Source organism: Rhipicephalus microplus, chromosome X, assembly GCF_043290135.1.
Source record: "Rhipicephalus microplus isolate Deutch F79 chromosome X, USDA_Rmic, whole genome shotgun sequence".
NCBI classification, from domain to species: Eukaryota; Metazoa; Arthropoda; class Arachnida; order Ixodida; family Ixodidae; genus Rhipicephalus; species Rhipicephalus microplus.
The window spans coordinates 264,661,617-264,687,539 of NC_134710.1; the positions used below are offsets into that span (position 1 = coordinate 264,661,617).

Here is a 25,923-nt window from a genome sequence, read left to right on the forward strand (position 1 = left end):
TGGCTTCTTACTGACAAGAGCGCATTTTTTATCACACATTTCCCCCTTTAACAAAGTCACTCTCCAGGCACAACTTTATTATACTGGCACAGACTGCCATCACACTTGTTAAAAAAAAGAAGTTAAAAGTATTTCCGAGTGGTTATGACAACATTCCAGTGCACATTCTGAATGAGGGTATGCTTGTACTTTATACTAACAAATATCAAAAGTTTAAAAGAAATGAACAAAGTCGTAACAACAGGGTTACGGTAAGAACTAGGATTTTTTTGTAATCAATTTAGTGATTTTGCCAACTGCTGTCATAATGTCACATAGCCAATAAAAATGTTAACTAATCGGAAAATACACGAAAATATCGAGGAAATTCAAGCAGCTGGCAAATTTTCCTTCAATTGATTCCTGCCGGCACAGGTAGTTTCACAAGAAATTCATGGAGAACAATCCAGAGCAGAAATGAGTGGCTTTTGAAACGTTGCTTCCGTGGGGGACATCGAGATTACGCATAACCGAGACCAGCAGTCACCAGACCGTACAACAAACTCTTTACGAAGCAGACTGTAATGTACTACAGCGTAAACCACGTAATCTACCAAAAAACACTAATCGAAATGAAGAAGTCACATCGCGTAACTGATTTCTTGTATAAACTGCTTAGCTAATCTGTAAACAAAAGTCAAAACATGCCAACGTAAATGTGCTCAATAGACGCACCTAATGAACAAAGTGCCCTATGTAGATGCTGCTCTTTAGTGCCGAGTGCCATTCCATCTCATCGACGGCGCTCATAATTTAGTGCTTAGGATGTAGATCATGGACCGAGACGGGAGCACTCCATTCAGTACAGAACTTCAGCGCGTTCAGCACCCCTTAGATCTTGAACTGACGTCAAGCCAGTGGCATGTTGCGAGCTTCGTGGCCACGTCCTAAAGCGTCGCCACCATCAAAACGACGACAGCACACACTTTCAGTAGGTAAATGCTTTATGTAAAACAAATGAACTTCAAACATAAAAATAAAGAACTTTCTTGTTAGTTTTTATGCAAACGTAAAAAAGCCAGTTGAATTGTTTAAATAATTGTTTGTAAAACAGGAGTTGCTAGGCATGAGCAGACAACAGTAGCAGACGACTCATATGCGGGAGCATCAGCCGGTGCAGTCGCAGCAAGCTGCATCAGTTCATGATGGCATTAAATTATCACGCATGTTGCTGCCCAAAATGGTGCAGCAGCTCCGCAAAGAATGGTGTGAACCACTTCTTCAGTGTTCCCACAGACAACAGGTACGTTCATCCCCGTCATTTCGTTTGAATGCCGCTGACTTGTTGTGGGCAAGCAACAACGCGCGCCATTCAACAACGAAGCCGTAACTTGAATCGGTGAAAAATTTGTTTTATCGCTATCAGCGACATCAATATGCATGTTTTCTTTGATCTTTGTCCGCACAGTTCATGACAAATAAAGTTACAACAAGCATTTGATTGCCCACGAAAAAAATCTACTGCGCGATACTTTGGTCGGTCAATATATTTGCTACCGCACTCTTAACAATGACCCTCGAGAAAAAATAGCTGAACTTAATGCCAGGCATGAGAAGCGCAGATAATCTGGGCGTAGTTAAATTATTAACTTCAGCGTAGCTCTAGGTATATATATAACGAGGTCGGAATTCTCTCAAAATCTCCTTATTGAACTCTGCAGCAAGTTCGGGGCAGTCTGAGGATTCATGCGACGCGAAGTAAGTATGTGCGCACTAGGAATTGTCGATTTTAGAAACGGTGAGGTTGTCGTATTGCGAAATAACAGAAACAGACTAAACACGATCCTCGAGTGGGCAGGGGGGGAGTCCATTCGCACATGCGCTCTGAATGGTTGTATCGTCCGCGACCTCCCGGTGCTTGCGTAGAGCTCTCACCGATCGGCCCACCATCCTCGAACTCCTCTGATCGTCTTCCAGTCTTTTTCTTTCATATCAAACTTCGCATCTATCACCTTTAATCCCTCCTTATACCTTCCTTCGTGAGCTGAGTTACGATAATCACTTTGCATTTTTTCTTATTTATACATTACTATCTCCACCCCCACCCCCCCTGTCCCGACCACAATGTTTACCCGAAATCATATCTTTCGTGTACATCTCCCTGGCGAAACAACTAAAACTCTTCCATGTTTTTTCACCTCTTGATGTGTCATACACAATGTCTCTTTTTGACAAACACCAGAAGCGTAGCCAGAAATCTTTTTTGGGGTGGGTGAGGGGGTTCAAGCATATTTTATTTATATTCGTGTATCTAGTTGTATGGGTGCATGTATACACACACAAGCAAAACTGAAAATTTTCATGGGGATTTGCACACACATACACACATTTCATTTTCAGGGGGAAACACACACACACACATATTTTATACATATATATACATATATATGAGAGGTTCAACCTGAGTACCATCCCCTACATTTCCGATTTGAAGCGTGGCTTCATTATGAGAACCGGCCGGACCTGAAGTGAAAATCAAAAAGGAAATTTCATGCCACGTATATGCTATGCTCGGAGCACTTCACAAGAGACTGATTCACCAACAATGCTTGCAAAAGGCTAGCCCATGGAGCAGTCCCCTCTGTGAAACTGCAAGAGCCTAGGCTGAGACCCTTGGTACACCCAGGTGAATAGAAGTTGGCATTGATCAAGCATTAGTGTTGCTCTTTACTAAAATCCACATAAATATCTCCAATTCGTTTGAGTTTGTAATTGCAGCTAGCATACTACGTTTTCTATTACAGATTTTTTGTCAAGAGATGAACGAGCATGGTAAGCCACACAAAAAGGAATATTGATTCTAGTAATGAAGCATTGCTTGGAAAGTACATATAATTAAAAAGAAAATCTGCAATATAAACGTGAATTATTTGCTTCAGCACTATTTTTAAGGGTGAAATTGGTCTGTGTGATGTGCATATGCACTCTGCGGTACAAAATTTTTTTTTCGTTACAGATATGCTCCCAAAATACCCTATGTTTGAACACGGTAAGCACTTACAACTCATGCAGTGTAAATGTACTTGCTCATAGTCTTCTAAGCCGATTTCTGAAATATTATTAGTATTTTGTCACTGGAGACTACTGCCGAGCATCAACCGTAGCAGGAGCAGAAGACAGCAGTCCAGGAGGTAAAAAAGCTGCATTTTTTATGTGTATGGGAAGAAGCTGCGTTTCCTGGCCATGCTCAAAAGAACTGCTAATTTCACACAAGGGTTATTTCCACATGTGCAGGGTATATGGTATCCACATTATTCATTGTGAGAACAACCTCTATATAGGTGATCATTTTCAGATGAAAAATAATGTCAGCCATGCGAAGAATTCACAAGTGTGCTGACAAAGCATGAAGAAATGAAATGCACATAAAACCTTAGCTGACAAAACGGAAAACAGAAGAAATGAATGTCATTGTTGCTAATACCATGAACAAGCTTCCCTTCTGTAGTGCCGCGCAGGAAGCATAAGGAAAAGATAAGTACATGTGCGCGGCCCTTAACTGGAGCAAGGCTTGTGCAATTCAAGGTAGCCATGTTAATGCTTCATCAAGCCAGCTTTACTGAAAAACGCTGCATCATACTCATAAGTTGGCAAACTCACTAATGAGCCGACTCATTCAGACTTTGATCAAGCCGCAAGTCTGAGTGAGTCCCGGTGAGCAATATTTTGGCGAGTCTGAGTCCGTTTAAAGAAAATTTTCATGAGCGTGAGTCCAAGCGAGTCCAGCTCGGGTAATTTTTGGTGAGTACGAGTCTGAGTGAGTCCTAAGTCCAAAATATCCTTCATGAGTGAACGTAAGAGAGCTGCACCGTTTTTTCCGACTTATGAATCGTACAACTGTACCGCTACATGGGAGACAGATTCTTTACAAGTGCAACTCCACTTGTTTTTTCACCATATTCTCATTAAAGCAAGCCACTTGTCAATCATCTGTGCATTTGAGAGTGTAGTTTGTTTTTTCTCATAGCGATGCCACAGTTTCACCTCTACTGTGAATACCTACTGTAAAACTTAGTTTTCCCCAGGTGGGTTGCCAGCAGCCCTCCAGCTGTGCTGAAACACTACTTGTGCTCATCTGGAAGGATTTCATTTGCTGTATTAAATGGCTACGGGCTCCTCTTTCATGCATGGCATTTCAGTTGCACTGGTTTACTTCATATCAATGTTTTGCTTGTGACTTCATTACCATGCTGGAGTGCAAAACAGTATGATGATGTACTGGTGAACATAAGCAGAGAAAAAGAGAGAGCGAGAAGATTATGGGAAGGCAGACGGGTCAGCCTGAGCTAGTGTGCCCTAGCCTACTACTCTGCACAAAGGAAAGAGTAAAATGGGGGAATAGGAAGGAAAAGAGTTACGCATATAAGCAATGGCTGTGTACCAGAGTTGTTTCACTAGAGAAGCAACTATTCAGAGCCCCAGCATATAAAGCTGGTTTGGAAACTTGATTTCAGATGCACACATTGTTGTGATGTATACCTCTCGCCTTTGTATGTCTCATTCAATATTTCTTTTTTGTAATTTCCTACCGATGACTCTCACCCAGAAGCCACACCGCCCTGCTAAACAGCCGCAGCAGCTTTGTCATCACCCAAACAACCACGGCCACACAATTTGGCACACCAACCTCATCAAAGACAGACAGTGTTCCAGATGAGTGTACTTCTGTTCACTGATTTACATGTTGTTTCACAAAACTATTGCATATTTAATAGCTGTGATTCCCCGATGCACTTGGCAGGCATAACATGTAAGGTATAACGATATGAATAACCATGTTTTACACCTATTGATAGAATAGTTTGGCATTTGAATGTAACATTCTCATGAGGCAATATGTCAGCCGCACGATAAATTTCAAAGCACCTATAGTTCCATGATAAATATAGGCAATGTAGTAAATTCAAACAGTCCCGCAGAGTGTGGTGCAACAGTTGGAGCAAAGTGTAACTGATCCACCTCCTGAAGAGCTTTAGTGACAGTTCCTTGATTTCAAAAGGTGCAAAGCAGCACATGTAAGAGTAGTAAGGGTAGCAAAGCACAATTGTTGTCATAAATACCTAAAAGATACTTCTGTATAAAAAATAGAAGTGGAAAATTACCACGGGGTGTTGCTGGAGCCAATCATTCAACAAGCAGCCTTGGAAAAAATCTACAATTGTGGAAACATTGGCTACAGCGACACCCCGTGTTCATAAATTTTTTTCATTTCCTTATAGTTTCCACCTTCCTTTGAAGTTCTGCCTGTGTTGCGTATGAAGAAGTCTTTCGAAAAAGCATACCAAATTCGATTGTTGACCTACAGTTCTGTGATTTATTTTATTTTCATACTGCAAGATGCATTATATCACAGTAATAACATGATTAAAATTGTTTTCTAGGTCCTGCTGGTTCCAGTGGCCTCTCTGGGTGTTCAAAAACACTGAATGCAGCGATTTCAACAGGTTTTCAAAGCACACCACAACCAGCCCGTAGAAAAAATGCTTCTGTGTACACCCCTAGAACCAAAAAACGTATGAACGACCTTGTGAATCGAAAAAACAAGTACCGCAAGGCATCGGCAAGAATTAGACAGAAACACCAAGTTAAAAATATAGCACTACTTGAGGCACTGAACAGGATTGAGCCACATTTACCAAGAGACCTTTTTGAATTGGTGAAAGCTCAAATTCGGCTCTGTTCTTTTCCAAAACTAAAAAGCATTGGTCAAAGGAAATAAAAAATTTTGGCTAAACCTATTCTTCCATTCACCAAAAGCCTATCGCTTCTTGAGGGAGGTGCTTCACTTGCCGCACGTGAGAATATTAAGGGGAGATGCGGGTCAAAAAACGCGAATTTTTTTTTCCGAAGTTACCGATTTTTTATTTTCACCTGTTTTGATAAGATTAGTACCTTACTGTTATGAAAAAAATAATACAGATCGAGACTTAACTTGAAATGCTTTAAAATTGAATTTAAAGAGCACAAGGTTTCTAATAAAGGTCGAAAGTGTGCAGTCTTCGAGCACCTTGCCGCCGATAATGCGCCGCTGCTTGCCATTGTTGATCGCATGAGTCGAAGAGTCAAGACTCACTCTTCAAATACCAACAGTTTCTCTTGCTGATGCAGCGCAAGAAATATTAAAAAGAAGCACTCCTCTGCGTGCTTTTCAAGCACCGCGACTGGCTTATCACAAGGTAGGGATCGGGGGACCGCCACTGGCCGCCGCGCGCCTGTAGTTGCTGTGAAGCCTATTTGCGGGGTGCATGTCTTGTCGACCAGCACAGCTGAAGAATGCTTTTCCCGTGTAATTATCTCCATTATGAATGAAAAAAGCCATTGCTCGCAAGTGGAAGCCGTTGTGCGGCGCGCTCTGTAATAGGCTACGAGCAGCTCGTCCGATTTGCGGCAGTTGTTGGCTTGCAAAAGCCAATGCATCAAAAGTCATTCACACCCGTCAGCCGGAAAGTTCGTGATGCGGCACTTGATGACGTCAGCGCTAATCTTGAGAGGTCGAAAGAGCTCGCAGTGAGAGAGCTTAGCAGGGACGACATTACCATTTATACGACGGTATGTGGCACAAGCATGGCTGCAAAACGGCATGACACTGGACTTAGTTTGTAATTCGCAGTCCTGTCGAACTTCTTCCTAGCTTGCAGTTGGCGCAAGGCTCTGCCAGATGAAGCGAAAGTTTGGCCAGCGTTTCATGGCCCTGTCTGTGAGCGAAATGTCTGTGAGGAGTCGGCTCGACAAAGCCAAGAGGGACAAACTCATGGTGCTGGCGTATTTTAGTCGCAGTGGCCACTGCAAGAAAGATTGTTCTTTTTGGTGGGCAAATTTCATCTGATTTAATGATATCTTTCATAAATAAAAACTCAATTTCAACTTTAAAACTCGTTTTTCTCAAAACACATATTTTCCCATTTTTCCCAATGTGCTCCTTCTTTTCTGGTCACTTATAGTGCTTGGACCTGCATGAAATTTCGCCCAAATTTTTTCCAAATTATGACAAATGTAATGATCTAGTTTACATTTTAATAGTTTATTGCATAATAAAAAATGTATGTATACCTTTACTAGGGTAGGTGAAATATGGACTTTTTAAGTCTATAATTTTTCTTGCTGATTACATATTTTGTATGTGCTTCCTAATTAGTTATTTGGACTTTGCACTTTATTTGAAGCATTATGAGCTATGAATGGTAAAAAAATTACAGAAGTTTAGGGATGAAAAGAGGGGGGCAAAGGGGTTCAGGTTTTCTCTTTGTCATGTACCATAGCTAAAAGTGTGTAACTTGCAAGAAAACTAATTATATATTTGAAATCAACATAAAAAATTCTATAAACAGCTCAAGTTTCATTGCTCTAGGGTGAATATTAAAAAAAAGTGTCTTCAAGTAGCATCTCCTTTTAAGACGCTGGCTGGCAGACATCCCCATGACACCAGGCATCATACCTGGTGCCGTGGACATAATTCAATATATAACTAAGGAAACTAAGGATTGGCCAATTCAAGACAAAGCATGCTGTCTCCTATTTGATGAAATAGCTTTAAAACAAAATTTAATGTATGACCAGTCAAAGGATATTGTAATTGGCTTTTCAGATGACAGACATAGCAGGACTTCTCGTGTGGCAAACACAGCCCTTGTTGTGGCTGTGTCTGGCATATCAAGAAGTTGGATGCGGTCAATCGCTTTTTTGATCTCTCACAATGCAACTCCAGCCTTTGTGATGCGACGGCTTTTGCTAGACTTAATTTAACAGCTTGAAACAAAAGGTCTCTTAGTAAAAGCAGTAATAAAATATGTTATCAGGGCTCAAACAATGCGAGTTTGTCAAAAATGCTCGTTCATTCTTTAAATGAGCCTTTTTTTAGGTTAACAACAGAAGAGTATATTTCATGTTTGACACTCAACACCTGATCAAATGCACATGGAACAATTTGAGGAGACTAAAACTTACAATTGGCTCACAGGTTGTGGTCTGGGAACACATTGAAACCCTGTACAAAAAATGCATCGCACAGATCCGGTATCCAACAAACCTGAGGAACATTTGAAGAGTAGATTGGCAAAAAAACTCAGGGATCAACACATCTACAAGCAAGATGCCCTTCGCTGACGTGAGAGTGAAGTTTGCAGCTCAGGTTTTCAGCGAATCTGTTTCTATTGCATTACTCACTCTCATGGCCATTGGAGAGCTTCCCATAGATGCAAAAGCTACAGCAGAATCCATAGAGAGAATGGTCAAGCTTTTTTACAGCCTCAACAGTTCAGCAGTGAAAAAACCGGACGAGAAATTGAGGTATGCCATGTTACAAGGCTCTGAACACCACACCTTCCTTCAGTGCATAACTTGGATTGCTGGCTGGCACTTTGGTGGTCCTCAAGACAAGCAGCCACACACCCTTAAAGGATGGCAAATCACAATCAAAGCCCTGCTTTTGCTTTGGCAAGATCTACAAACAGAACTCGGCTTCTCAAACCTCCTAACACGTTGTTTACAACAACACTCGCTGGAGAAATTCTTTGCCACCATTCGCCAAAACCATGGTTGCAATGAGGCACCCAATGTGTACCAAATATTTGGATTGGAAAGCTTTTCCGGCTATCTGCACAGGGAAACTGTGAAGAGCCAACAAATGCATTCCTCACCAACATCGAGGATGCTTCTGGATTTGTGTCACTCAGCAGCACACCTGCTGTTAGCCAGAGCACACTGCATGACTTTTTTTGTGATGAGCCGCAGACACCTTTACAAGAACACAGTAATATGATATTGTAACGAACAAATACAGTGCCGGAAGCTAAAACAGCTATTTATTAATGGCGAACTTGTGCCCGTCAACTAAAATACACAAAGGTTGAAAGCTCACTGGTCAAAACCTCGTCAACTTCTGCTGCGTCTCGCCTCGAGCTGCTCCTCGAAAAACCACCAGCGTTCCTTGTCCAGCGCGTGATGTGGAGACACCTGCAGCCAGCGTTGCATGGCGCGTTTGGCTTGGCGCGTTTAGCTTGGCGCGTTTGGCTTGTCAGTTGGTGTGGCAGAATTCATAAGAGCAGGAAGCGGGGCAAGACTTCGGTAGGTGCCTAACAACATGCGGCATTAGTCCCCCTCCCGGAACGCATCGTCCCGATGCGTACGCTGACGTCGAACAGTTTTGTAAAGGAGTATTTATCTGATGTTTGAGCACATATATCAGTTGTCTCGTTCAGTGCCTTTCGTAGTACGGTTTCATTCGTACTACATGTACGACTTCTGGGCGATTCCTGCGTCGGGTTGAGCACACTTGCCCTTCAGGAATTACTTCGTAGTTTAGCGTGCCTAACTGGCGAAGTACTCTGTAAGGGCCGAAATAGCGCCGCATCAGTTTTTCCGATAGGCCAGGTGCGCGTATAGGCATCCACACCCACACTTTGTCTCCGGGGTTGTACTGTACGTCTTTCCGCTTCAGATTATAGCGACTTGCATCGGAGCCATGTTGCAAAATGATACGATGTCTTGCCAATTGCCGTGCCTCTTCTGCCCTTTCTATGTAGTTACTGATGTGTGGGTCACTCTCATTCGAATCGTTGACAGGTAACATCGCGTCTAAGGTTGTTGTGACCGTCCGACCATAAACAAGTTGAAATGGCGTGAAGTGTGTCGTTTCTTGTACTGCGGTATTATACGCAAATGTTGCATAAGGCAAAATACTGTCCCATGTCTGGTGCTCAACGTCCACATACATCGAGATCATGTCGGCGAGAGTTCTATTGAGCCTTTCGGTTAATCCGTTTGTTTGCAGATGGTATGCTGTAGTCCTTCTATGATCGGTGTGGGTGAGCTTCATAACAGACTGCATCAAACGGGCAGTAAATGCTGTTCCTTTGTCTGTAATGACAACCTGTGGTGCACCATGTCGAAGTACAATCTGAGTGACGAAAAACTGGGCTACTTCGTTCGCCGTTCCTTTCGCGAGAGGTGATATCTCAGCATATCGAGTCATGTAGTCTGTTGCTACCACAATCCAGCGCTTTCCCGATGAAGAGAGAGGAAATGGACCAAGCAAATCCATTCCCACTTGCTGAAATGGCCGTTTTGGTGGCTCTATTGGTTGCCACAGACCCGCTGGTTTCGATGGTGGTATTTTACGTCTCTGGCAATCGCGGCATGACTTTACATAATGGTGCACCGAATCCCTTAATTTCGGCCAATAATACTTGCGGCGAATTCTGGCCAAAGTGCGACTACTACCCATATGGCCAGCCGATTGGTCGTCATGACACGCTTCTAAGATTTCTGCTCGCAGTGACGATGGTACAAGAAGCAGAAACGTCTCACCAGTGTTTACGAAGTTGCGCTTGTATAGGACGTCGTTCCGGAGGACATAGGATGTCAAACCACGGACGAAAACTCGTGGTACCTCAATTTCGTGACCCTCCAAGTATAGGATAAGCGGGCGTAGTTCCGGGTCCTCTCGTTGAAGACGAGCCATGTCCGACACATTCAGAACTCCAAGAAATGGGATCTCTTGTTCTTGGTCAGATGATGGGGACTCAACAGGTGCGCGAGACAGGCAATCCGCGTCATTGCGCTTGAGACCGGACTTGTAGACCACAGTGATGTCGTGTTCCTGCAGACGCAGGCTCCATCTAGCAAGTCTTCCTGAAGGGTCCTTGATGTTTGCCAGCCAACACAATGAATGATGATCACTGATAGCTCGAAATGGTCTGCCGTAGAGGTATGGGCGAAACTTGCTGATGGCCCATATAACTGCGAGACACTCTTTCTCTGTCGCTGAGTAATTAGACTCAGCATTCGATAGAGTGCGGCTCGCGTAAGCAATGACCTTTTCTTCTCCATTCTGCCACTGAACGAGGATGGCACCGAGGCCAACGTTACTCGCGTCAGTATGTATGTCTGTATCGGCCTCTTCATCAAAATGTGCAAGTATTGGAGGAGACTGCAAACGGCGTCGCAACTCTGAGAAAGCCGCTTCTTGTTCCTCCCGCCAAGAGAATGGTACACTTTCTTTCGTTAGCCGTGTCAAAGGCTCAGCGATTTTAGCAAAGTTTTCAACAAAGCGTCTGTAGTAGGCACATAGTCCCAGGAATCGTCTGACGGCCTTTTTGTCTTGCGGTTTTGGAAATTTTCCAACTGCTGCAATCTTTTCTGGGTCTGGGCGGATGCCTTCCGCACTAACTATGTGCCCGAGGAACCGAAGCTGACGAAATCCAAAGTGAAACTTTTGCGGTTTGATGGTCAGTGCTGCCACGCGAATGGCATCCAGTACCATTCTCAGTCGGTGGATGTGCTGCTCGAAGGTAGAAGAAAAAACCACTACATCGTCGAGGTAGACGAGACACGATTGCCACTTGAGTCCGGAGAGCACAGTGTCCATCATCCTCTGGAAGGTAGCGGGAGCAGAGCACAAACCGAAAGGGAGCACTTTGAACTCGTATAGTCCGTCTGGGGTCACAAACGCCGTCTTCTCGCGATCTCGTTCGTCCACCTCGATCTGCCAATATCCACTTTTTAAGTCCAATGATGAAAAGAAATGAGCATTGCGTAACTTATCCAAGACATCATCGATCCGTCGAAGGGGGTAAACATCGCGCTTTGTGACTTGGTTCAGCTTTCTGTAGTCAACGCAAAACCGCAGAGTGTTGTCCTTCTTTTTGACTAGCACTACCGGTGATGCCCACGGACTGTTGGATGGCTGGATTACATCATCGTTGAGCATTTCCTGCACTTGGTTCTTGATGGCTTCCCTTTCTTTTGGCGCTACTCGGTATGGGCGCTGATGCACAGGTCTCACGTGTTCTTCGACCGCGATACGGTGCTTTGCGACGGGAGTACGTCCGACTTTCGACGAGGTGGAGAAGCACTCGGCGAACTCTGTGATGAGGTCAGCAATCTGTTGCTTCTGAGATGACGAGAGCTCTCTGTCAATGTCTACTGACTGGAGTACGTTATCTATTGTCTCTGAAGCTTTATCAAGAGTGCAAACATCTGAGACTTGCATGTACTCATGCAGCGATGCTACGGATGTTCCCTTTGCAACATGCTGCAGCTCATTTCGAAAGTTAGTTATTAGGACACACGCACATCCATCACGAAGGCTCACCAGGCCTCTTGCCACGCATAGTCCTTTTTCTAGTAGCAGTCGGATGTTTCCGTCAGCTAATCCGTCACAGTCACGAAGAACTTCACTCCTCACAAGAACGGTCACACTGGAACGTGGCGGCACGGTTACATCTTCGTCCACAATGCGGAGAGGTAGAACGATTAGTTTCTCCGCATGACAGAAGGCGATGGCATTTTCCGTAGAAAAGGAAACCTGGGACTCTTGCAAGTCAATGACTGCATTGTTTGTTTGCAAAAAGTCCATGCCTATAATCAGTTCCCGGGAGCACTCAGGAAGCACAATAAAGCTGCCGACATACACAAATCCTCTTATTCCTATCCTTGTGGTGCATAACCCCACGGGGCTAACTAAGTGCCCTCCCGCGGTACGTATCTGAGGTCCGGTCCACTCAGTCATCACCTTCTTAAGCTTCTTTGCGAGAGCATTACTGACAACGGAATAGTCTGCGCCAGTGTCTATTAGCGCAACGGCCTCGACGTCGTCGATCGTGACTAATATCTCGGAGGTAACGTCGTTACTACTGCACTTGACCGTCGTTGCATAACTGCCACCGTCCTGTCGGGCTAACAATGGAGGGTCTTCAGTTATCAGTATATCAGCGGCCTGACCTCCAGAGGTCGCTGGCTCTAGTTTTCCCGCCGCGGGCTAGGTGAACGTGATCTTCGGAGATTTGATGACGGACGAGGACTCGGCAACCGATAGCGCATCGGTGCTGTCGAACGCGACTCCCGTTGTTGCGTGTCTTGAGGGGAATAGCGTGAACACAAGTATTCTTCGATTTCGTAGGGCCGTTCACCGTTCCGTGGGCATGGTGCATTGACTGGAAAACCACGCAGTCCCGCTCGACGATACTGGCACCCCCGGTAAAGGTGACCTGCTTCTCCGCAGTGATAGCAAAAGGGCCGCAGGTCTACAGTGCGCCATACATCGCTCTTACGTGGTCTTGCTTCCGGCATTGGTAGCGGCGTACTCGGAGAAAACGTCGGAGGCATCACAGCAGTCGCAGCCGTCCGATTCATGTGTCCGAGGTCTTGTCGTACAGCTTGCGCGTACAACTGAGGCGGAGGCTCCGGTTGTGCGCGCTGTAGAACCTGAGGTTGTGGTTGTAGAACCGCTTGCCCCACTTCTTCGCGCACAACGTCGGCAAGTGAGGACATCGCTGGATGAGCTTGAGTCATTTATATTTTCTGGAGTTCTTCTCTTACGACAGCCCTCACCATTTCACGCAAGAGATCAATGTTACTCGTGAGGGTTGTCGACGCCGCGCTAACAGATGAGACGCTTACGTCCCGGTTGTATTGGCGCGCGCGCTGCTGCAGGGTCTTTTCTATCATGGTTGCCTCTGATCTGAACTCAGCAAGAGAGCGCGGTGGATTACGCACCAGGCCTGCAAAAAGCTCCTCCTTCACTTCAAGCATCGGGCGCCGCAACTTCTTTTCCTCAGCCATGTTCGGGTCGGCCCGGCGGAACAGTCTTCAATGTACATGGCGACGCTCTCGTTGTTCCGTTGGTTTCGCGTCTGAAGAGCGGCCCCTGCCTTTTCTTTGCGGTCCGTGTTTGGGTACGTAGCAAGAAACTCTCTTCGAAAGTCGTCCCACGATAATAAGGACGCTTCGTGGTTTTCGAACCACGTACGTGCAGAATCTTGCAGTGCCACGTAGACGTAGCAAAGTTTCCTGTCTTCGTTCCAACCATTCAGTCTGGCAACGCGTTCGAAACCGTCGAGCCAGTCCTCGGAATCCTCGAAAATATCACCATGAAATACCTCTGGTATGTGGGGTGGGTCCATGACGATATGCGATGGAAATGAACTCGCTTGAGTGGCCATTGCAGGGGCTCCGGAACTTACGTCCTTCACTGGTCTCGAAGAATCGAAGAGGGCGCCAAACTCGGGCTGCTCACCTCGTAGGCGATGACTCGTTTGTTGGTAAACGGGAGTCAACAGCGCTGGCTCCAACCTTCGGGGTTCTGGGCTATGTTCCCTATGCTGAGATGGGCTTGGAATCATACCCCGCACCTCCACCAGTTTGTAACGAACAAATACAGTGCCGGAAGCTAAAACAGCTATTTATTAATGGCGAACTTGTGCCCGTCAACTAAAATACACAAAGGTTGAGAGCTCACTGGTCAAAACCTCGTCAACTTCTGCTGCGTCTCGCCTCGAGCTGCTCCTCGAAAAACCACCAGCGTTCCTTGTCCAGCGCGTGATGTGGAGGCACCTGCAGCCAGCGTTGCATGGCGCGTTTGGCTTGGCGCATTTAGCTTGGCGCGTTTGGCTTGTCAGTTGGTGTGGCGGAATTCATAAGAGCAGGAAGCGGGGCAAGACTTCGGTAGGTGCCTAACAACATGCGGCAATATCTGAAAATGTCCTATATCATGTCACTGGAACTCTTGTAAAGAACTTCCTTGGCCTGAGGGCTACTTACTGCACATGCAACAGCACGTTATTGGACAAAGATGGTGGAATTTTCTCTGGAAAAAATCACTTTTTTTGCATTGCTCAAGGAAGATGGGGTTCCAGAGCACCTGTTCAGTGTCATATCAGCTGCCACTGAAGAGTGCATAAATTACATCAAGCAATTAGACAGTCACCACACGCGAAATCCCCTACACATTTCACAAACATATGCAAGCAGCTAATCCAGGGCACGTCAAAGAGACCCAATCTTTTTCGTTCCCCTGTCTGCAACCCCAAACCCTTACACATGTTTTGTAGCAAGAGGTTCTATTGGTACATCACATTTGTTAATAAAAACACAGAAACCAAGCCCAGGAAAAGCACTGCTACAAGAAAAACATGCAAACTTACAAATTAAATAACTGACATGAGATTCAATATCACAAATATTTCAATACGTGACTCTGTACTGAGGGGCTTCAGGTAATTTTGACCATCTGGTGTTCTTTAATGCGCACTGACATCATCTGTACATGCACTGCCAGCATTTATTTAACCTCCATCGAAATGTAACTATTGCAGCTGGAAAACATGCGTCTTTCGGGTCAGCAGCTCACCACTGTGCCACTGTGGTGTCTTATTTTTCTTTTTTGTTTCTAATTACCAGTTCTTTATACGTGTACGTACATATCAAAATGCCCGTGAAACTGCCTCTTCAGTGGTTGCATACATCTGTGCCAGACAAAAGTGAAAGCGGTGTATGCAGAAGCTGTAGTCTTGGTCTACGCTTTAGATGACATGACTATTGGTGATGAATGCCGCATTGTTTTCACTTTATTATCTATGCACTCTACTGACATGTTTTTTTGTAACTCACACACTCTAACTCTAAACTATGCAGGGTATCTTATCTGTCTAAATACTTGCAAAGCTTATTGCACACATTGCGTTACGTCGGGCTGGTGCAAAGTGTGCCAACATGTGCTCTGCTCCACATTTGCACTTTTGAAAAGCGTTTTGAATTTGCTTAATCATGTGTGCCATAGTTTGTTGCTTATTGTCTGTACAATGTACATTCAAACGTAAAGTTTACGTAAAACAAGTATACGATAATGACACGGCCACTTTTTGTTTTTGCAATGTGACCGCGATTCGCACTTTAATGCTCTTATGTTATACATGCAATATCAATCGACACAGGTCTCGTCTCGTGTGAAAACTTTATGGAACACTTTCGCTAATCCAGGTGTGCCTGCATAATGCAAATATAACTATATCGTACAATGTATATGTAGTCGACGCATTCAATCTGTTAGAATACTTTTGTTGATATACCCTTGTCAGAACGTTCGTGTATATTATGACCCTTTGCGCATGCAGACGGGTGCCACATGGCCCATTCTCCGGCGCGGAATTTGCTTTCTCGATCGCAGATGCCTAAGTAGCTCAAACTGCAAAAGAGGTCCAACAGCAGTCATGAAATTCGATACTGAGAGAGCCTCCATTCCGATTACAGCCAGTGCAGCGCTCGTATGACACCCGTGCATATTGCATGACGTGCTACTCAAATGAACATGGTGCAGGCATACACAAGTGATTTGAGCTACAGTCCGCAAACACTGTCTGTGTGATTTCCTGATTGTGCAAACTGTGCGCGCAGTAACGGAACCTGACGGAACCATGGAAATGCTGCCGCAATAAAGGTTATAGTGTATCTGCAATGTGCACGGTTCTCGTTCCGTGATCGCGCAACTATGACAATCTACAAACGTCATACTACATGAAGCGAGCACATTTCAAGAAAACCAACGTAATAAAAACGATTACAAACCATTTAAAACGCTCCACAAGCACGGTCAACCCACCATAAGCCACCAGTTAGCTGCCGGTTGCAAGCAGCCATGTTGGATTATTTGTGGATCGGTACGATACGACTGGCGAACAGATGGTAATCGCTGGAGCCATAGAAATATTCTGCACTCTGATTCATTCACTCACAGAACTTATTCAAATCATTAAAAGTATAACCCGCAGTTTGAAACAAAAGGTATTATAATTATAAATTTGTTTTAGTATTTGTTACTGGTGGAAATTGTATAACTTTTTTTTCTAAGTGCGTTTCTTTACAGAACCCCGACGGCGCTACCATCGCTTCCAAATTGCTGTTTCCATTGGCTTTATCACGGAGGGGTGTTTACTCCACACTTTTCACGCCGCGCGTCGGCTGGGCTACAGTGTACTAGAGTCTAGAAGAGGACAGTGGGCTTACTCCACAGCTACTCTGACGCTTTTGGCGTCACATAAGAGAGATGGCGCTACAGGCATCTTCAATAGAAGCTTCACCTGCAGAAGCTGCTCGTCGATGGCCGCTCGTAAAAGTTGGAACGTGCATTTATTCGTTATTTGTAATAAACTTGCATGCTTTGACTGCCCTCTGATTATATTAAGAGCTTCTGGTGCTCTCTCTTCAGTGTTTTCTTTCTCTTTTGCAATACAGCTTCCCGAAAATTAGTCCGATGGCAGCCGGTGCAGTCTGTGCATTCTCCTTTCTAGTGCGACGTAGCTAATGCTTTTTGTGTGTGTGTGTGGGTTTCGGAGGGTGTGTGCTTGAGTTAGTAGAGTAGTCCTGATAATCACTATATTTGTTCAGGCCACATCGTGTTTCCTAGAATATAACACCTTGTCGAAAAGGATGATGTATCTCACAAATTATATGGTTTCATACAGTGACCAAACGTACGGTTCATGCTGTGTAGACCGAACCCAAAAAGAATTCGCAACAAGATTATGTCCGCCCTGTCACGACATAATTAGAAAACAGTGCACGTTCACTTCCTAGAAAAGCTTGAACATGCAGGCGTGCTGGCTGGGTTTGCGCCTTTATTATAAAGTGAAATCGTAGTGCTGAAATAATTTTTGTTCTGCTTCAGTTGTAGACCATGGCACAACAGTTTTCTGGGGGTTGTTAATAATCATAATTATGCAGATACACGTATGTTAGACATATGTAGAGCGACATAGTGAAAAATAAATAAATATACACACGAAGCTTCTGCTCCTGACATGAAGCTCTTATTTGCAAGAACTGAAGTACACCATCTAGCCATTGAATTACACACCTTATTCACTTCATGTGTGACGGCTCATCTTCAGCTGTTTGGCCCTCTGCCGCTTCCCTGCCTAATTGTCAGTGTTCAGTCCTTTCAAATTGAATGAAGACGTGTGACAACGTAAAAAGTAATTACTTTCGCTTTGAGGGTAGCTGCGTGCACACTGTAACCAACTTCAATCGAGAGTCGGCGCTGAACAATTGCCAGTATGCCCATAATGCTGTCAGAGTGCAGCTTACTCTGGAAAAAAAACATTCTGTGAAAATATCCTCGAGCTTTTTCATTAAGCTGTACAGCTGACTTGAGGGGTGAAGGAGGCCAGCTCAGTCACAAAAGTTGGTCCGCCGAACAAGTTGAAAACGGCCTCGGCGTGGATAATGGGTGAGGTATGCGCACTTTTTTCCATTGATAATATGCACGGAGGCGGTTGCAAGAGGAGTTCGCAAACTGGGTTGGTGTCTTCCAGAAGCCTGTCCGCTCTGTGCTGGTTCTTCTCGCATTCTTTCAGCCTGTTTTCATCCCTCAGGACGCCAAACAATGACAGGTCCTGCTTACTCTTCACTAACACGTTGCCTGTTAGACACCCAAGCACCTAACAGTGGTTTTGCTGTTGTCGCGGCATGGTTACAGTATGCACTGTAAAGCATACTGTCATCTTGCGTGGTGCGTAACGTTCAAAGCTGATGGCAAAAACTCGGTGCAACAATGTCCACAGCCACACAACGTGGCTCAAACTCTGTTGCTCTGCAGGACTTGACTGGCTCACAACCGGCTCAGCTGCAACGTCCCTCCTAAAATTCTTACATTGATGGCGATGCCAGCTCCGCCGCTCGTGCGACCAAAGAACCACAAACGTGCGACATTTCTGGAGCCACCCCTCGGCATACCCTCCGCCGGAGAGTGAGCCCACTGCCCCTTCTAGTACACTGTAGTTGGGCATGCCCTCTCCTACCTTTCCTTCCTCCGTGGGTTTGGCGTTGATACAGTGTACTAGAAGGGGGGAGGGGAGTGAACGAGGCGGCTGCGCTGTATCTCCGGCTGATTCTCCGGCGGGTGACAATAGCGGCAGCGCTGGAGTCGCAAAGTACTGAAGATCTCAAAAACGCCTGCATTGGGAGCGCGCACGTGTAGCCCGCGAAAGCGTGTATTTTCTTGTTTCTAGCGCGTTTAATGCGTTTCAGAGCCTTTATCAGTGTATGCACACTTGATAAGCGCAATAATGCAGGAGTAAATATGCAGACACGCAGAGATTGCGTCGGGACATTCACTGTTTCAAGTGCCCGCCGACAAAAAAAAAATAACACATGTGGTACAATCAGAACTTGCACGAATCCTCTCAGCTTTTCACTCAAGTAGCGCTTTATGCGGTGCAATATCATAAGTGGCTACTGGCAAGCTACAAAGAGGGAAATATCAAAACCGCGAATAAATCATACGCTCGTTTTGTCGGCAGTTTCTATATCCAGAGCAGTCTTCCATTTAAGTTCACACGCCCTCGATTGTTTCGTGAGAAACCCGATTATAAGTAATGTTTTCACCACATTTATATCGCTGACGACTTAGTTTTATCAACCAAGTTTTGCGGAAGATAATAATTATTATTTTCTGAAAGGCTTCCTTGTTTTAACCGCGTGATTTCGCGCTCACTTTGCTTCTTTTATGCAAGCTCCAGGAAGCCGAGTTGAAAGAACGCCTGTACCTTTTAGTCAATAGCTCTGTGTGAAAGGGGTTATCTTGAACATATTAAAGAGTGCCAGTTGTATAGTATACATAGCCCGTCTCTTACTCTGTCTAAATTCACTGTAACCAGTTCCCATTTCGTACTGACAGCTTAAATTGCACTGCTTTCCTCATATGTTATTGGCGTAACGCCATTGCAAGCGAGAAAATTTATGACGATGTTTACTAATATAGGTGTAGTTCTTTTATTAGTGTCAAAAGTGTAAGAAGGCGTTGGTGCATCTTGTTTTGAGAAAGATACCTCGTATATGTACACAGTAAACACACACACACGCACACACACACACACACACACACACACACACACACACACACACACACACACACACACACACACACACACACATATTCACAAGTCCCCGCACTTAAGTCGCACGTGTCCGCCCCCTTAACAATATCCATGGCATGCCCCTTAGAACTGCCGCTATTTTTACATCGCGTGCATTTTTTGTCCAACTACGTTAGACTTGAACTAATTTTCAGACCTCATACTGTCGAAAAGGTGAAATATACAGTGCGCATTAGTACAGAGGCAAGCTATATTCAGCTTCGCCAACTGTAAACGTTTGGCGCAGGGCTACCCAGGATTTTTTCTTGAGCGGTGGCTGAAGTGCAGCAGAACGACTAACTTTGGCAATTGGTGGTCGCTGTGAATACGTGTAATTATTTTAGTATACCCTGAAAAGTTAAATTACAAAAACATTTCGTGCTGTAGGGGTTCAGATTTCCTTCCTCGCCCCTCTACTTACGACCTCCTGGTTCTGCGTGCGTTTCACACGGTATTTTTTTTTTCATCCCACAGCTTTTTGCGCTCACCTAACTTCAAATAAATTGAGTAAGTTATTCTTAATACTTTAGGCACCTTCTCAATGAAGAAAGAGCTGAGAGAAGAAATAAAAATAAGAGTCGCCCTTTCTAAATATTTTTCAATCTCTCACAAGGACCTTTACGGAGCTCGAATTCACTAGATCGGCGTGTCATACTTCAAGGGTTATTAGATCATAAGCTAGACATGAATTATGGGCAGGTATAAATCTGCATGAAAAAAGCGAACCGGGGAAGCCGGAACCAACGTTTTTAGTATAGCAGTTCCTGCGCCCGGTGTGCGGCTCTTTCAGTACTGTTCGACTGCAGCACTACTGCTACGGGCAACGCGGAAGGCATCAGGCGGCGAGGCGCGGTCACGCCACTCAACACTTCTAGTACACTCTAGCGCTGCATAAGCTGTTGCCAGACTTGCAAGGTCAGTGTTGCCAGACTAACACCAAATTTGGCAAACAAATTGATCCCTGTAGTTGTGGCTTCTCCGTGAGGATTTGGTGTCGTCCGCGGGGTATTATGCGAGTGCATGACCGACGCTGGCCGTTTTAATTTACGGAATGAACCGCGCCTTGCAGAGGTAGGGGCGCATTCTCTTGCTGTGTGCGCTGCTGTGCAATTAAGAGATCATGTCTCAGAGTTAGGGAGTCAACGATGTGTCGTCCGCCGTGCATTTTGCGAGTGCGATGAACTTGTCCAAGAGTGTGTGTGCGACGTAATCAACGCAATGAACCGCGCGTTACAGAAGTCGGGTCGCGTTCTCTTGCTGTGTGCGCAGCTGTGCAATTAAGAGATCGCAACACAGCATTAGGGACGACGGGGAAAACTGAATAGAGTCGCAGCAGGCAGTGCACTGCCCCCCCCCCCCCTTTTTTTCACAGCTGATCGTGCCGCGTCGACCACGTGGCACGACGGAGACGCTATGCTTCGCCTATCTGTGTCAGCACAAGACATATCGTTCGGACTCGTGTAATGTGACGAATAAACGTCCCAAGGCTGGCTAATCGGGGTACGTCGGATATGCTACAGCTATATAGGCCTGGAAGGCTGCTTTATCGATGCAGTTTGAGCGAATTAGGCGCGACTCGCGCGTACCTGTAAATAGGACTCCGCTGACCAGCCGCCGTCGCTTGCAGGGCCCCACCAAGGAGGATATAAAAACTTGCTGGAGTGGAAGCGACGCCCGTCAGGTGACGCCAGCGGCAGCCATCTTGCCGGAGGCAGAAAGCGCGCTGCCGGTGTGTCGCCTCCACGCTTCGTTGCTGGTGCACGCTGTTCTCTTCAAAGTTTTCAATGAGTGCAAGTCTTGTCCTTGGATAATGGTTACCTCCTGCGTTGCCTACGGACGCACAAACAGGCTGAAGAAAGGTTGTGGCCTCACATTTCACCTGTAAGTGCATGAAATTTAGCGTGTTCTACTCGCGGTCATTTCAGCCGCATCGTAGTTGCTTGCAGGCCCGCACATGGAAGAGCAGCAAAATGGCATTGTGTGTACGTGTGCCGCAGTTGATTGTCGTATATTTCTTGACAGGTTTCCAAAGAATGCAGAAGTTCGGAGTCTTTGGGAGCGGGCAGTTCGCCGTGAAGGGTGGCGCGCTAAGGATGGAGACCGCCTGTGCTCTGTACATTTCACTCCTGAGTGCTTTGACCGCACTGGGCAAACGACGCGACTGCGGGTGGGAAGTGTGCCCACGTCGTTTCCAGCTTTTCCGCCTCATCTGCAGAAACCTGTGAGTATTACTGCCATCGTTGGACGAGAAGCGTAATGTTTAGCGTGCATAACGCTTGTGGCGTTACGGCCGCTACATAATACTTGTTCCACGAAATGTTGTTGCGAGTATACGTGGCATTGATTGCGTGCCGAGAATTGGCGGTACTGTGGAGGAGTAGCTGTAGTTTTAGCATATCGTTACCGTGTTTGCGTTACCGTTTACCGCATTACCGGACGCCGCCGGCGAAGGTGAAGTTACCGGTAATGGTAACTGCTTCACCTTCGCCTTAACTGGTGATCAAGATACATATTTATTTATTTATTACGGCTGACCTGTTTACCAGGTCTTAAGCAGGAATGGGCATACAGCAATGTTTACTACAAAAACATTATTGACATCCACAGCATACTGACAGTGGTTACAATTCAATACTTAAAGGCACATCCGGCGAATGGAAAGTTATACCAGAGCGGGTGCATGTCCTTTTTGCTGGCATACAATGTCTCGTGCACGATTATGAAAAACCTTGTTACTTAATACATTTATTATTTCTTCAAAGAAAATGTGTAGCTTAATTGTACCCACATTATACGTGTGAGGTTTCATTTAGTTTTTGCGCTTGCTGCCTTTTTAGCTCGTCTGAGAAAACGTATGCTTTCAAACCCAGGTCAAACAGAAGCGTCCCGACCCCAAGTCTCGAGATTTCCCGGCCCCGCCTGGTCCTGAGTGTTCTGGGTTGTGTGACCTGCCTGGAGCTGAAAATTTTCCTGAAGACTCGCCAACCAAACAGTTCTACAAAGACAAGGTCCTTTCCTCACAAGAAGAGATAACCCAGTTGAAGAAGAAGGTCAAAACACTGCAACAAACTAAACGAAGGCTGGCCAAGAGAAATGAAACCGCCCAAGAAATCATCAAAGAAATCAGAGAGCAAAAACTCTTGTCAGAAGAAGGCTCGCATGTGTTTTCATCTGTTTTCTCGGATGAAATTCAACAACTACTTTGCAGGGTGGGCAATGAGCAGAAGGGCAAGTACCCACCTGAGCTGCGAGCATTTGCACTGACTTTGCATTTTTACAGTCCAGCCGCGTACGAGTATGTACGATCCAAGTTAAACGAAGCCCTCCCATCCCAGCGAACACTAAGGGGCTGGTACAAGTCGATTCAAGGAGCTCCTGGCTTCACAGCCGAAGCATTTGCTTTCCTTGAGAAGTTTGCGGAAGCACGTGATGAAACCTTCTACTGCGCTCTCATTGTAGACGACATGGCCATCAGGAAACACGTAGAGCTAGTTGGAGATAAAGTAGTAGGGTATGTTGACTTCGGAACTGGGCTTGACGATGACGGTCTTCCTGAAGCTGCAAATGCGTGTGTCTTCATGATCGTTCGAATCAACGTCAGATTTAGGATGCCAGTTGGATACTTCTTAATAGACTCACTCACAGGAGCAGAGAGGGCCGAGCTGGCCAAACAGTGCATTGAGAAGCTTGCGTCGGTGAAGGCTGAAGTAGTCTCTCTCACATTTGACGGAGCCTCGTCGAATTTCACTATGGCCAGGTGTTTAGGTGCTCAACTTCGTGTTGACTGTGAGCTAATTTCTTCAAGCTTTGTGAACCCAGCTGACGATGCTAAGAATGTTTACATTATCCTAGACGCCTGCCACATGATTAAGCTTATTCGCAATTCCTTGGCGAACTTAAGCTACATTGTTGATGCTGAAGGAAAACACATAAAATGGGCCTACATAGTGGCATTGGAGGCATTGCAGCGTTCCGAAGGGCTGCGGCTGGGCAACAAACTCACGAAAGTCCACGTGCAATGGGAAAAACAAAAGATGAAGGTGCGATATGCTGCGCAAGCATTGAGTTCCTCTGTGGCCGACGCCTTAGACTTCTGTGAAAATGTGCTGAAGCTACCCCAGTTCCGGGGCGCCAGTGCAACATCGAAGTTCGTGAGGGTCTTCGATCACCTGTTCGACCTTTTTAATTCTAGGAACCCTTTTGCAAGGTCGTACAAGGCTCCTCTGCGGAAGCAGAATGAAGCCTGCTGGAAGCCATTCTTTGCCTACACCCAAGCGTATATAAAGGGATTGAGAGATCCGGCTGGGCGGCCAGTTTTAGAAGGCTTGAAAAAAACTGGTTTTGTGGGCTTCTTGATCTGCATGGCGAGCACTGAAAAAATGTTCGACGAGCTTGTTGGCCAGGGTAAGCTGAAGTACTTGTTGACGCACAAACTGAGCCAGGATCACGCTGAGAACTTCTTCGGATCTGTTCGTGGCCGAGGTGGGTATAACAACAACCGAACCGCTGCTCAGTTCATGGCAGCATACAAGCGTTTGCTGGTGCAAACAGAAGTGACGTCTTCTAGCTCGGGAAACTGCACCAAAGACATGGTTTCCATCCTGAATGCCACTACTGTTGTCGCCCAGGTAGACGCAACAAGCGCGCTCACAGACATGCGCAGGTCCTCGATCTTGGAGCCTCACGATGACCACGACTACACGCACCCTGAAAACCTTTCTGCCGTAGTTGTTGCGGTGGTGCCTTATATCGCAGGTTTCGTTGTACGCCAAGTGTGCAAGACAACAACATGCGAAGAGTGCATTGCAGCCCTTTACTCAGATGAGCTAGTTCCCCTAGTTGAGCAGAAAAACAGAGGTGGGCTTGTGTCCCCGTCCAAGGATGTCATTGGCTTGTGTGAAGCCGTTGAAAAGGGGCTGCGACGGCTACAGATTGAGTGTGGAACACTTCAAGCAGTTAACTCCCAGTCAAAGCATCTCGTTTTGGAAGTGCTACGACTGTCTGTAGAGGAAAACTGGTTTCAGAAGCTAGAGCAGCACATTCTTGACCTTGATCCCCTCGACAATCATATCTACAGCTTGTGCAAAAAAGTTGCGGAGCTGTATGTGAAAATCCGCATCCACCACATGACAAAAGAAAGAAACCGCGAGATCATCAAGGACAGGGTCAGGCCAGTTCTTTCAAGAATGATCATTTCCAAACATCAGTGAGTCTCCCCGCACTGCTCGTTTCGGCTATACTGTTCGCATATATTTTTAATGTTTGTGTGATTGTGTTTTTTCTGCCATTTTCGAGTTTCTCAAAGCGTTATCGTAGGCCATTTCGCCACCAAAAAGCAAAGAATAAATGCTTACAACCTGACACAACTGTTTTTATTGCTTTGAAGACGCGAGAAACTGCACCTGCTGCTTAGATAAGCGCGAGCGCAGCTGTACTCGGCTGTTTCTTGCCTCTGCCAAGATGGCCGCCGGCGGCTCGGCGCGGCTTCACCCCCTCCCATGGGTAAGCATAGGCGGCTTCCACTCCAGCAGGTTTTTATATCCTCCTTGGGCCCCACCCACAATAAATACAAACGACCGAAATTCCAAATATTGAATGCTTATGTGGGTGTACATATATATATATATATATATATATATATATATATATATATATATATATATATATATATATATATATATATATATATATATATATATATATATATATATATATATATATATATATATATATTTACACCAGGTTCTTTGAACGTCATTCACGCTGGACCCGACGTATTGTAGGCAAAAAGGGGCGACGAAACTTTCGTGGAAGCGTCTTTACTAAACGTTTTCAGCTGGTGGACCAGCCTTCGTCAGAGGGCTGGTCCACCAGCCCTCTGACGTAGGCTGGTCCACCACTCTGACGAAGGCTGGTCCACCAGCTGAAAACGTTTAGTAAAGACGCTTCCACGAAAGTTTCGTCGCCCCTTTTTGCCTATATATATATATATATATATATATATATATATATATATATATATATATATATATATATATATATATATATATATATATATATAGTCCATCGTATACAACCTCATTAGGTTGTATATGATGGACTATTGATCAGCTGCATGCTCGTAATAAGTTCACGTGCTACGTGACGCCACATATGCGCATAAAAGAGTGTTTCACACTCGTCGTTTGGCTTATAG

The 25,923-nt window shown here is 45.4% G+C and overlaps 1 protein-coding gene and 1 non-coding gene across 2 annotated transcripts in view; one reads left to right on the forward strand and one right to left on the reverse strand.

The window, feature by feature from the left end:
* Positions 1-16,427, reverse strand: part of LOC119162413 (5'-3' exoribonuclease 1) — a 39,705-nt gene extending 23,278 nt beyond the window's left edge. The window contains exons 1-4 of the transcript XR_012887306.1: positions 16,381-16,427; positions 15,237-15,281; positions 7,984-8,023; positions 715-5,537 (exon numbers count right to left, since the gene is read on the reverse strand). This is a non-coding gene — a transcript (5'-3' exoribonuclease 1). The remainder of the gene's footprint in view (positions 1-714; positions 5,538-7,983; positions 8,024-15,236; positions 15,282-16,380) is intronic.
* Positions 16,428-21,537: 5,110 nt separating this feature from the next.
* On the forward strand, positions 21,538-23,426 carry LOC142775243 (THAP domain-containing protein 1-like). Its single transcript, XM_075876594.1, has 4 exons — positions 21,538-21,608; positions 21,750-21,948; positions 22,598-23,323; positions 23,373-23,426. The coding sequence occupies exons 1-4, from the start codon at positions 21,538-21,540 to the stop codon at positions 23,424-23,426; spliced, it is 1,050 nt and encodes a 349-aa protein (XP_075732709.1).
* The last annotated feature ends 2,497 nt before the right edge of the window (positions 23,427-25,923 follow it).

What these genes read in the sequence shown, in the direction of transcription:
- LOC142775243 (XM_075876594.1), top strand. Translation starts at nt 21,538, where the DNA reads ATGGTTACCTCCTGCGTTGCCTACGGACGCACAAACAGGCTGAAGAAA. An exon ending in CGCCTCATCTGCAGAAACCT is followed by an intron (nt 21,949 to 22,597) that starts GTGAGTATTACT and finishes TTTCAAACCCAG; the next exon opens with GTCAAACAGAAGCGTCCCGA. An exon ending in TCATGATCGTTCGAATCAAC is followed by an intron (nt 23,324 to 23,372) that starts GTCAGATTTAGG and finishes ACTCACTCACAG; the next exon opens with GAGCAGAGAGGGCCGAGCTG.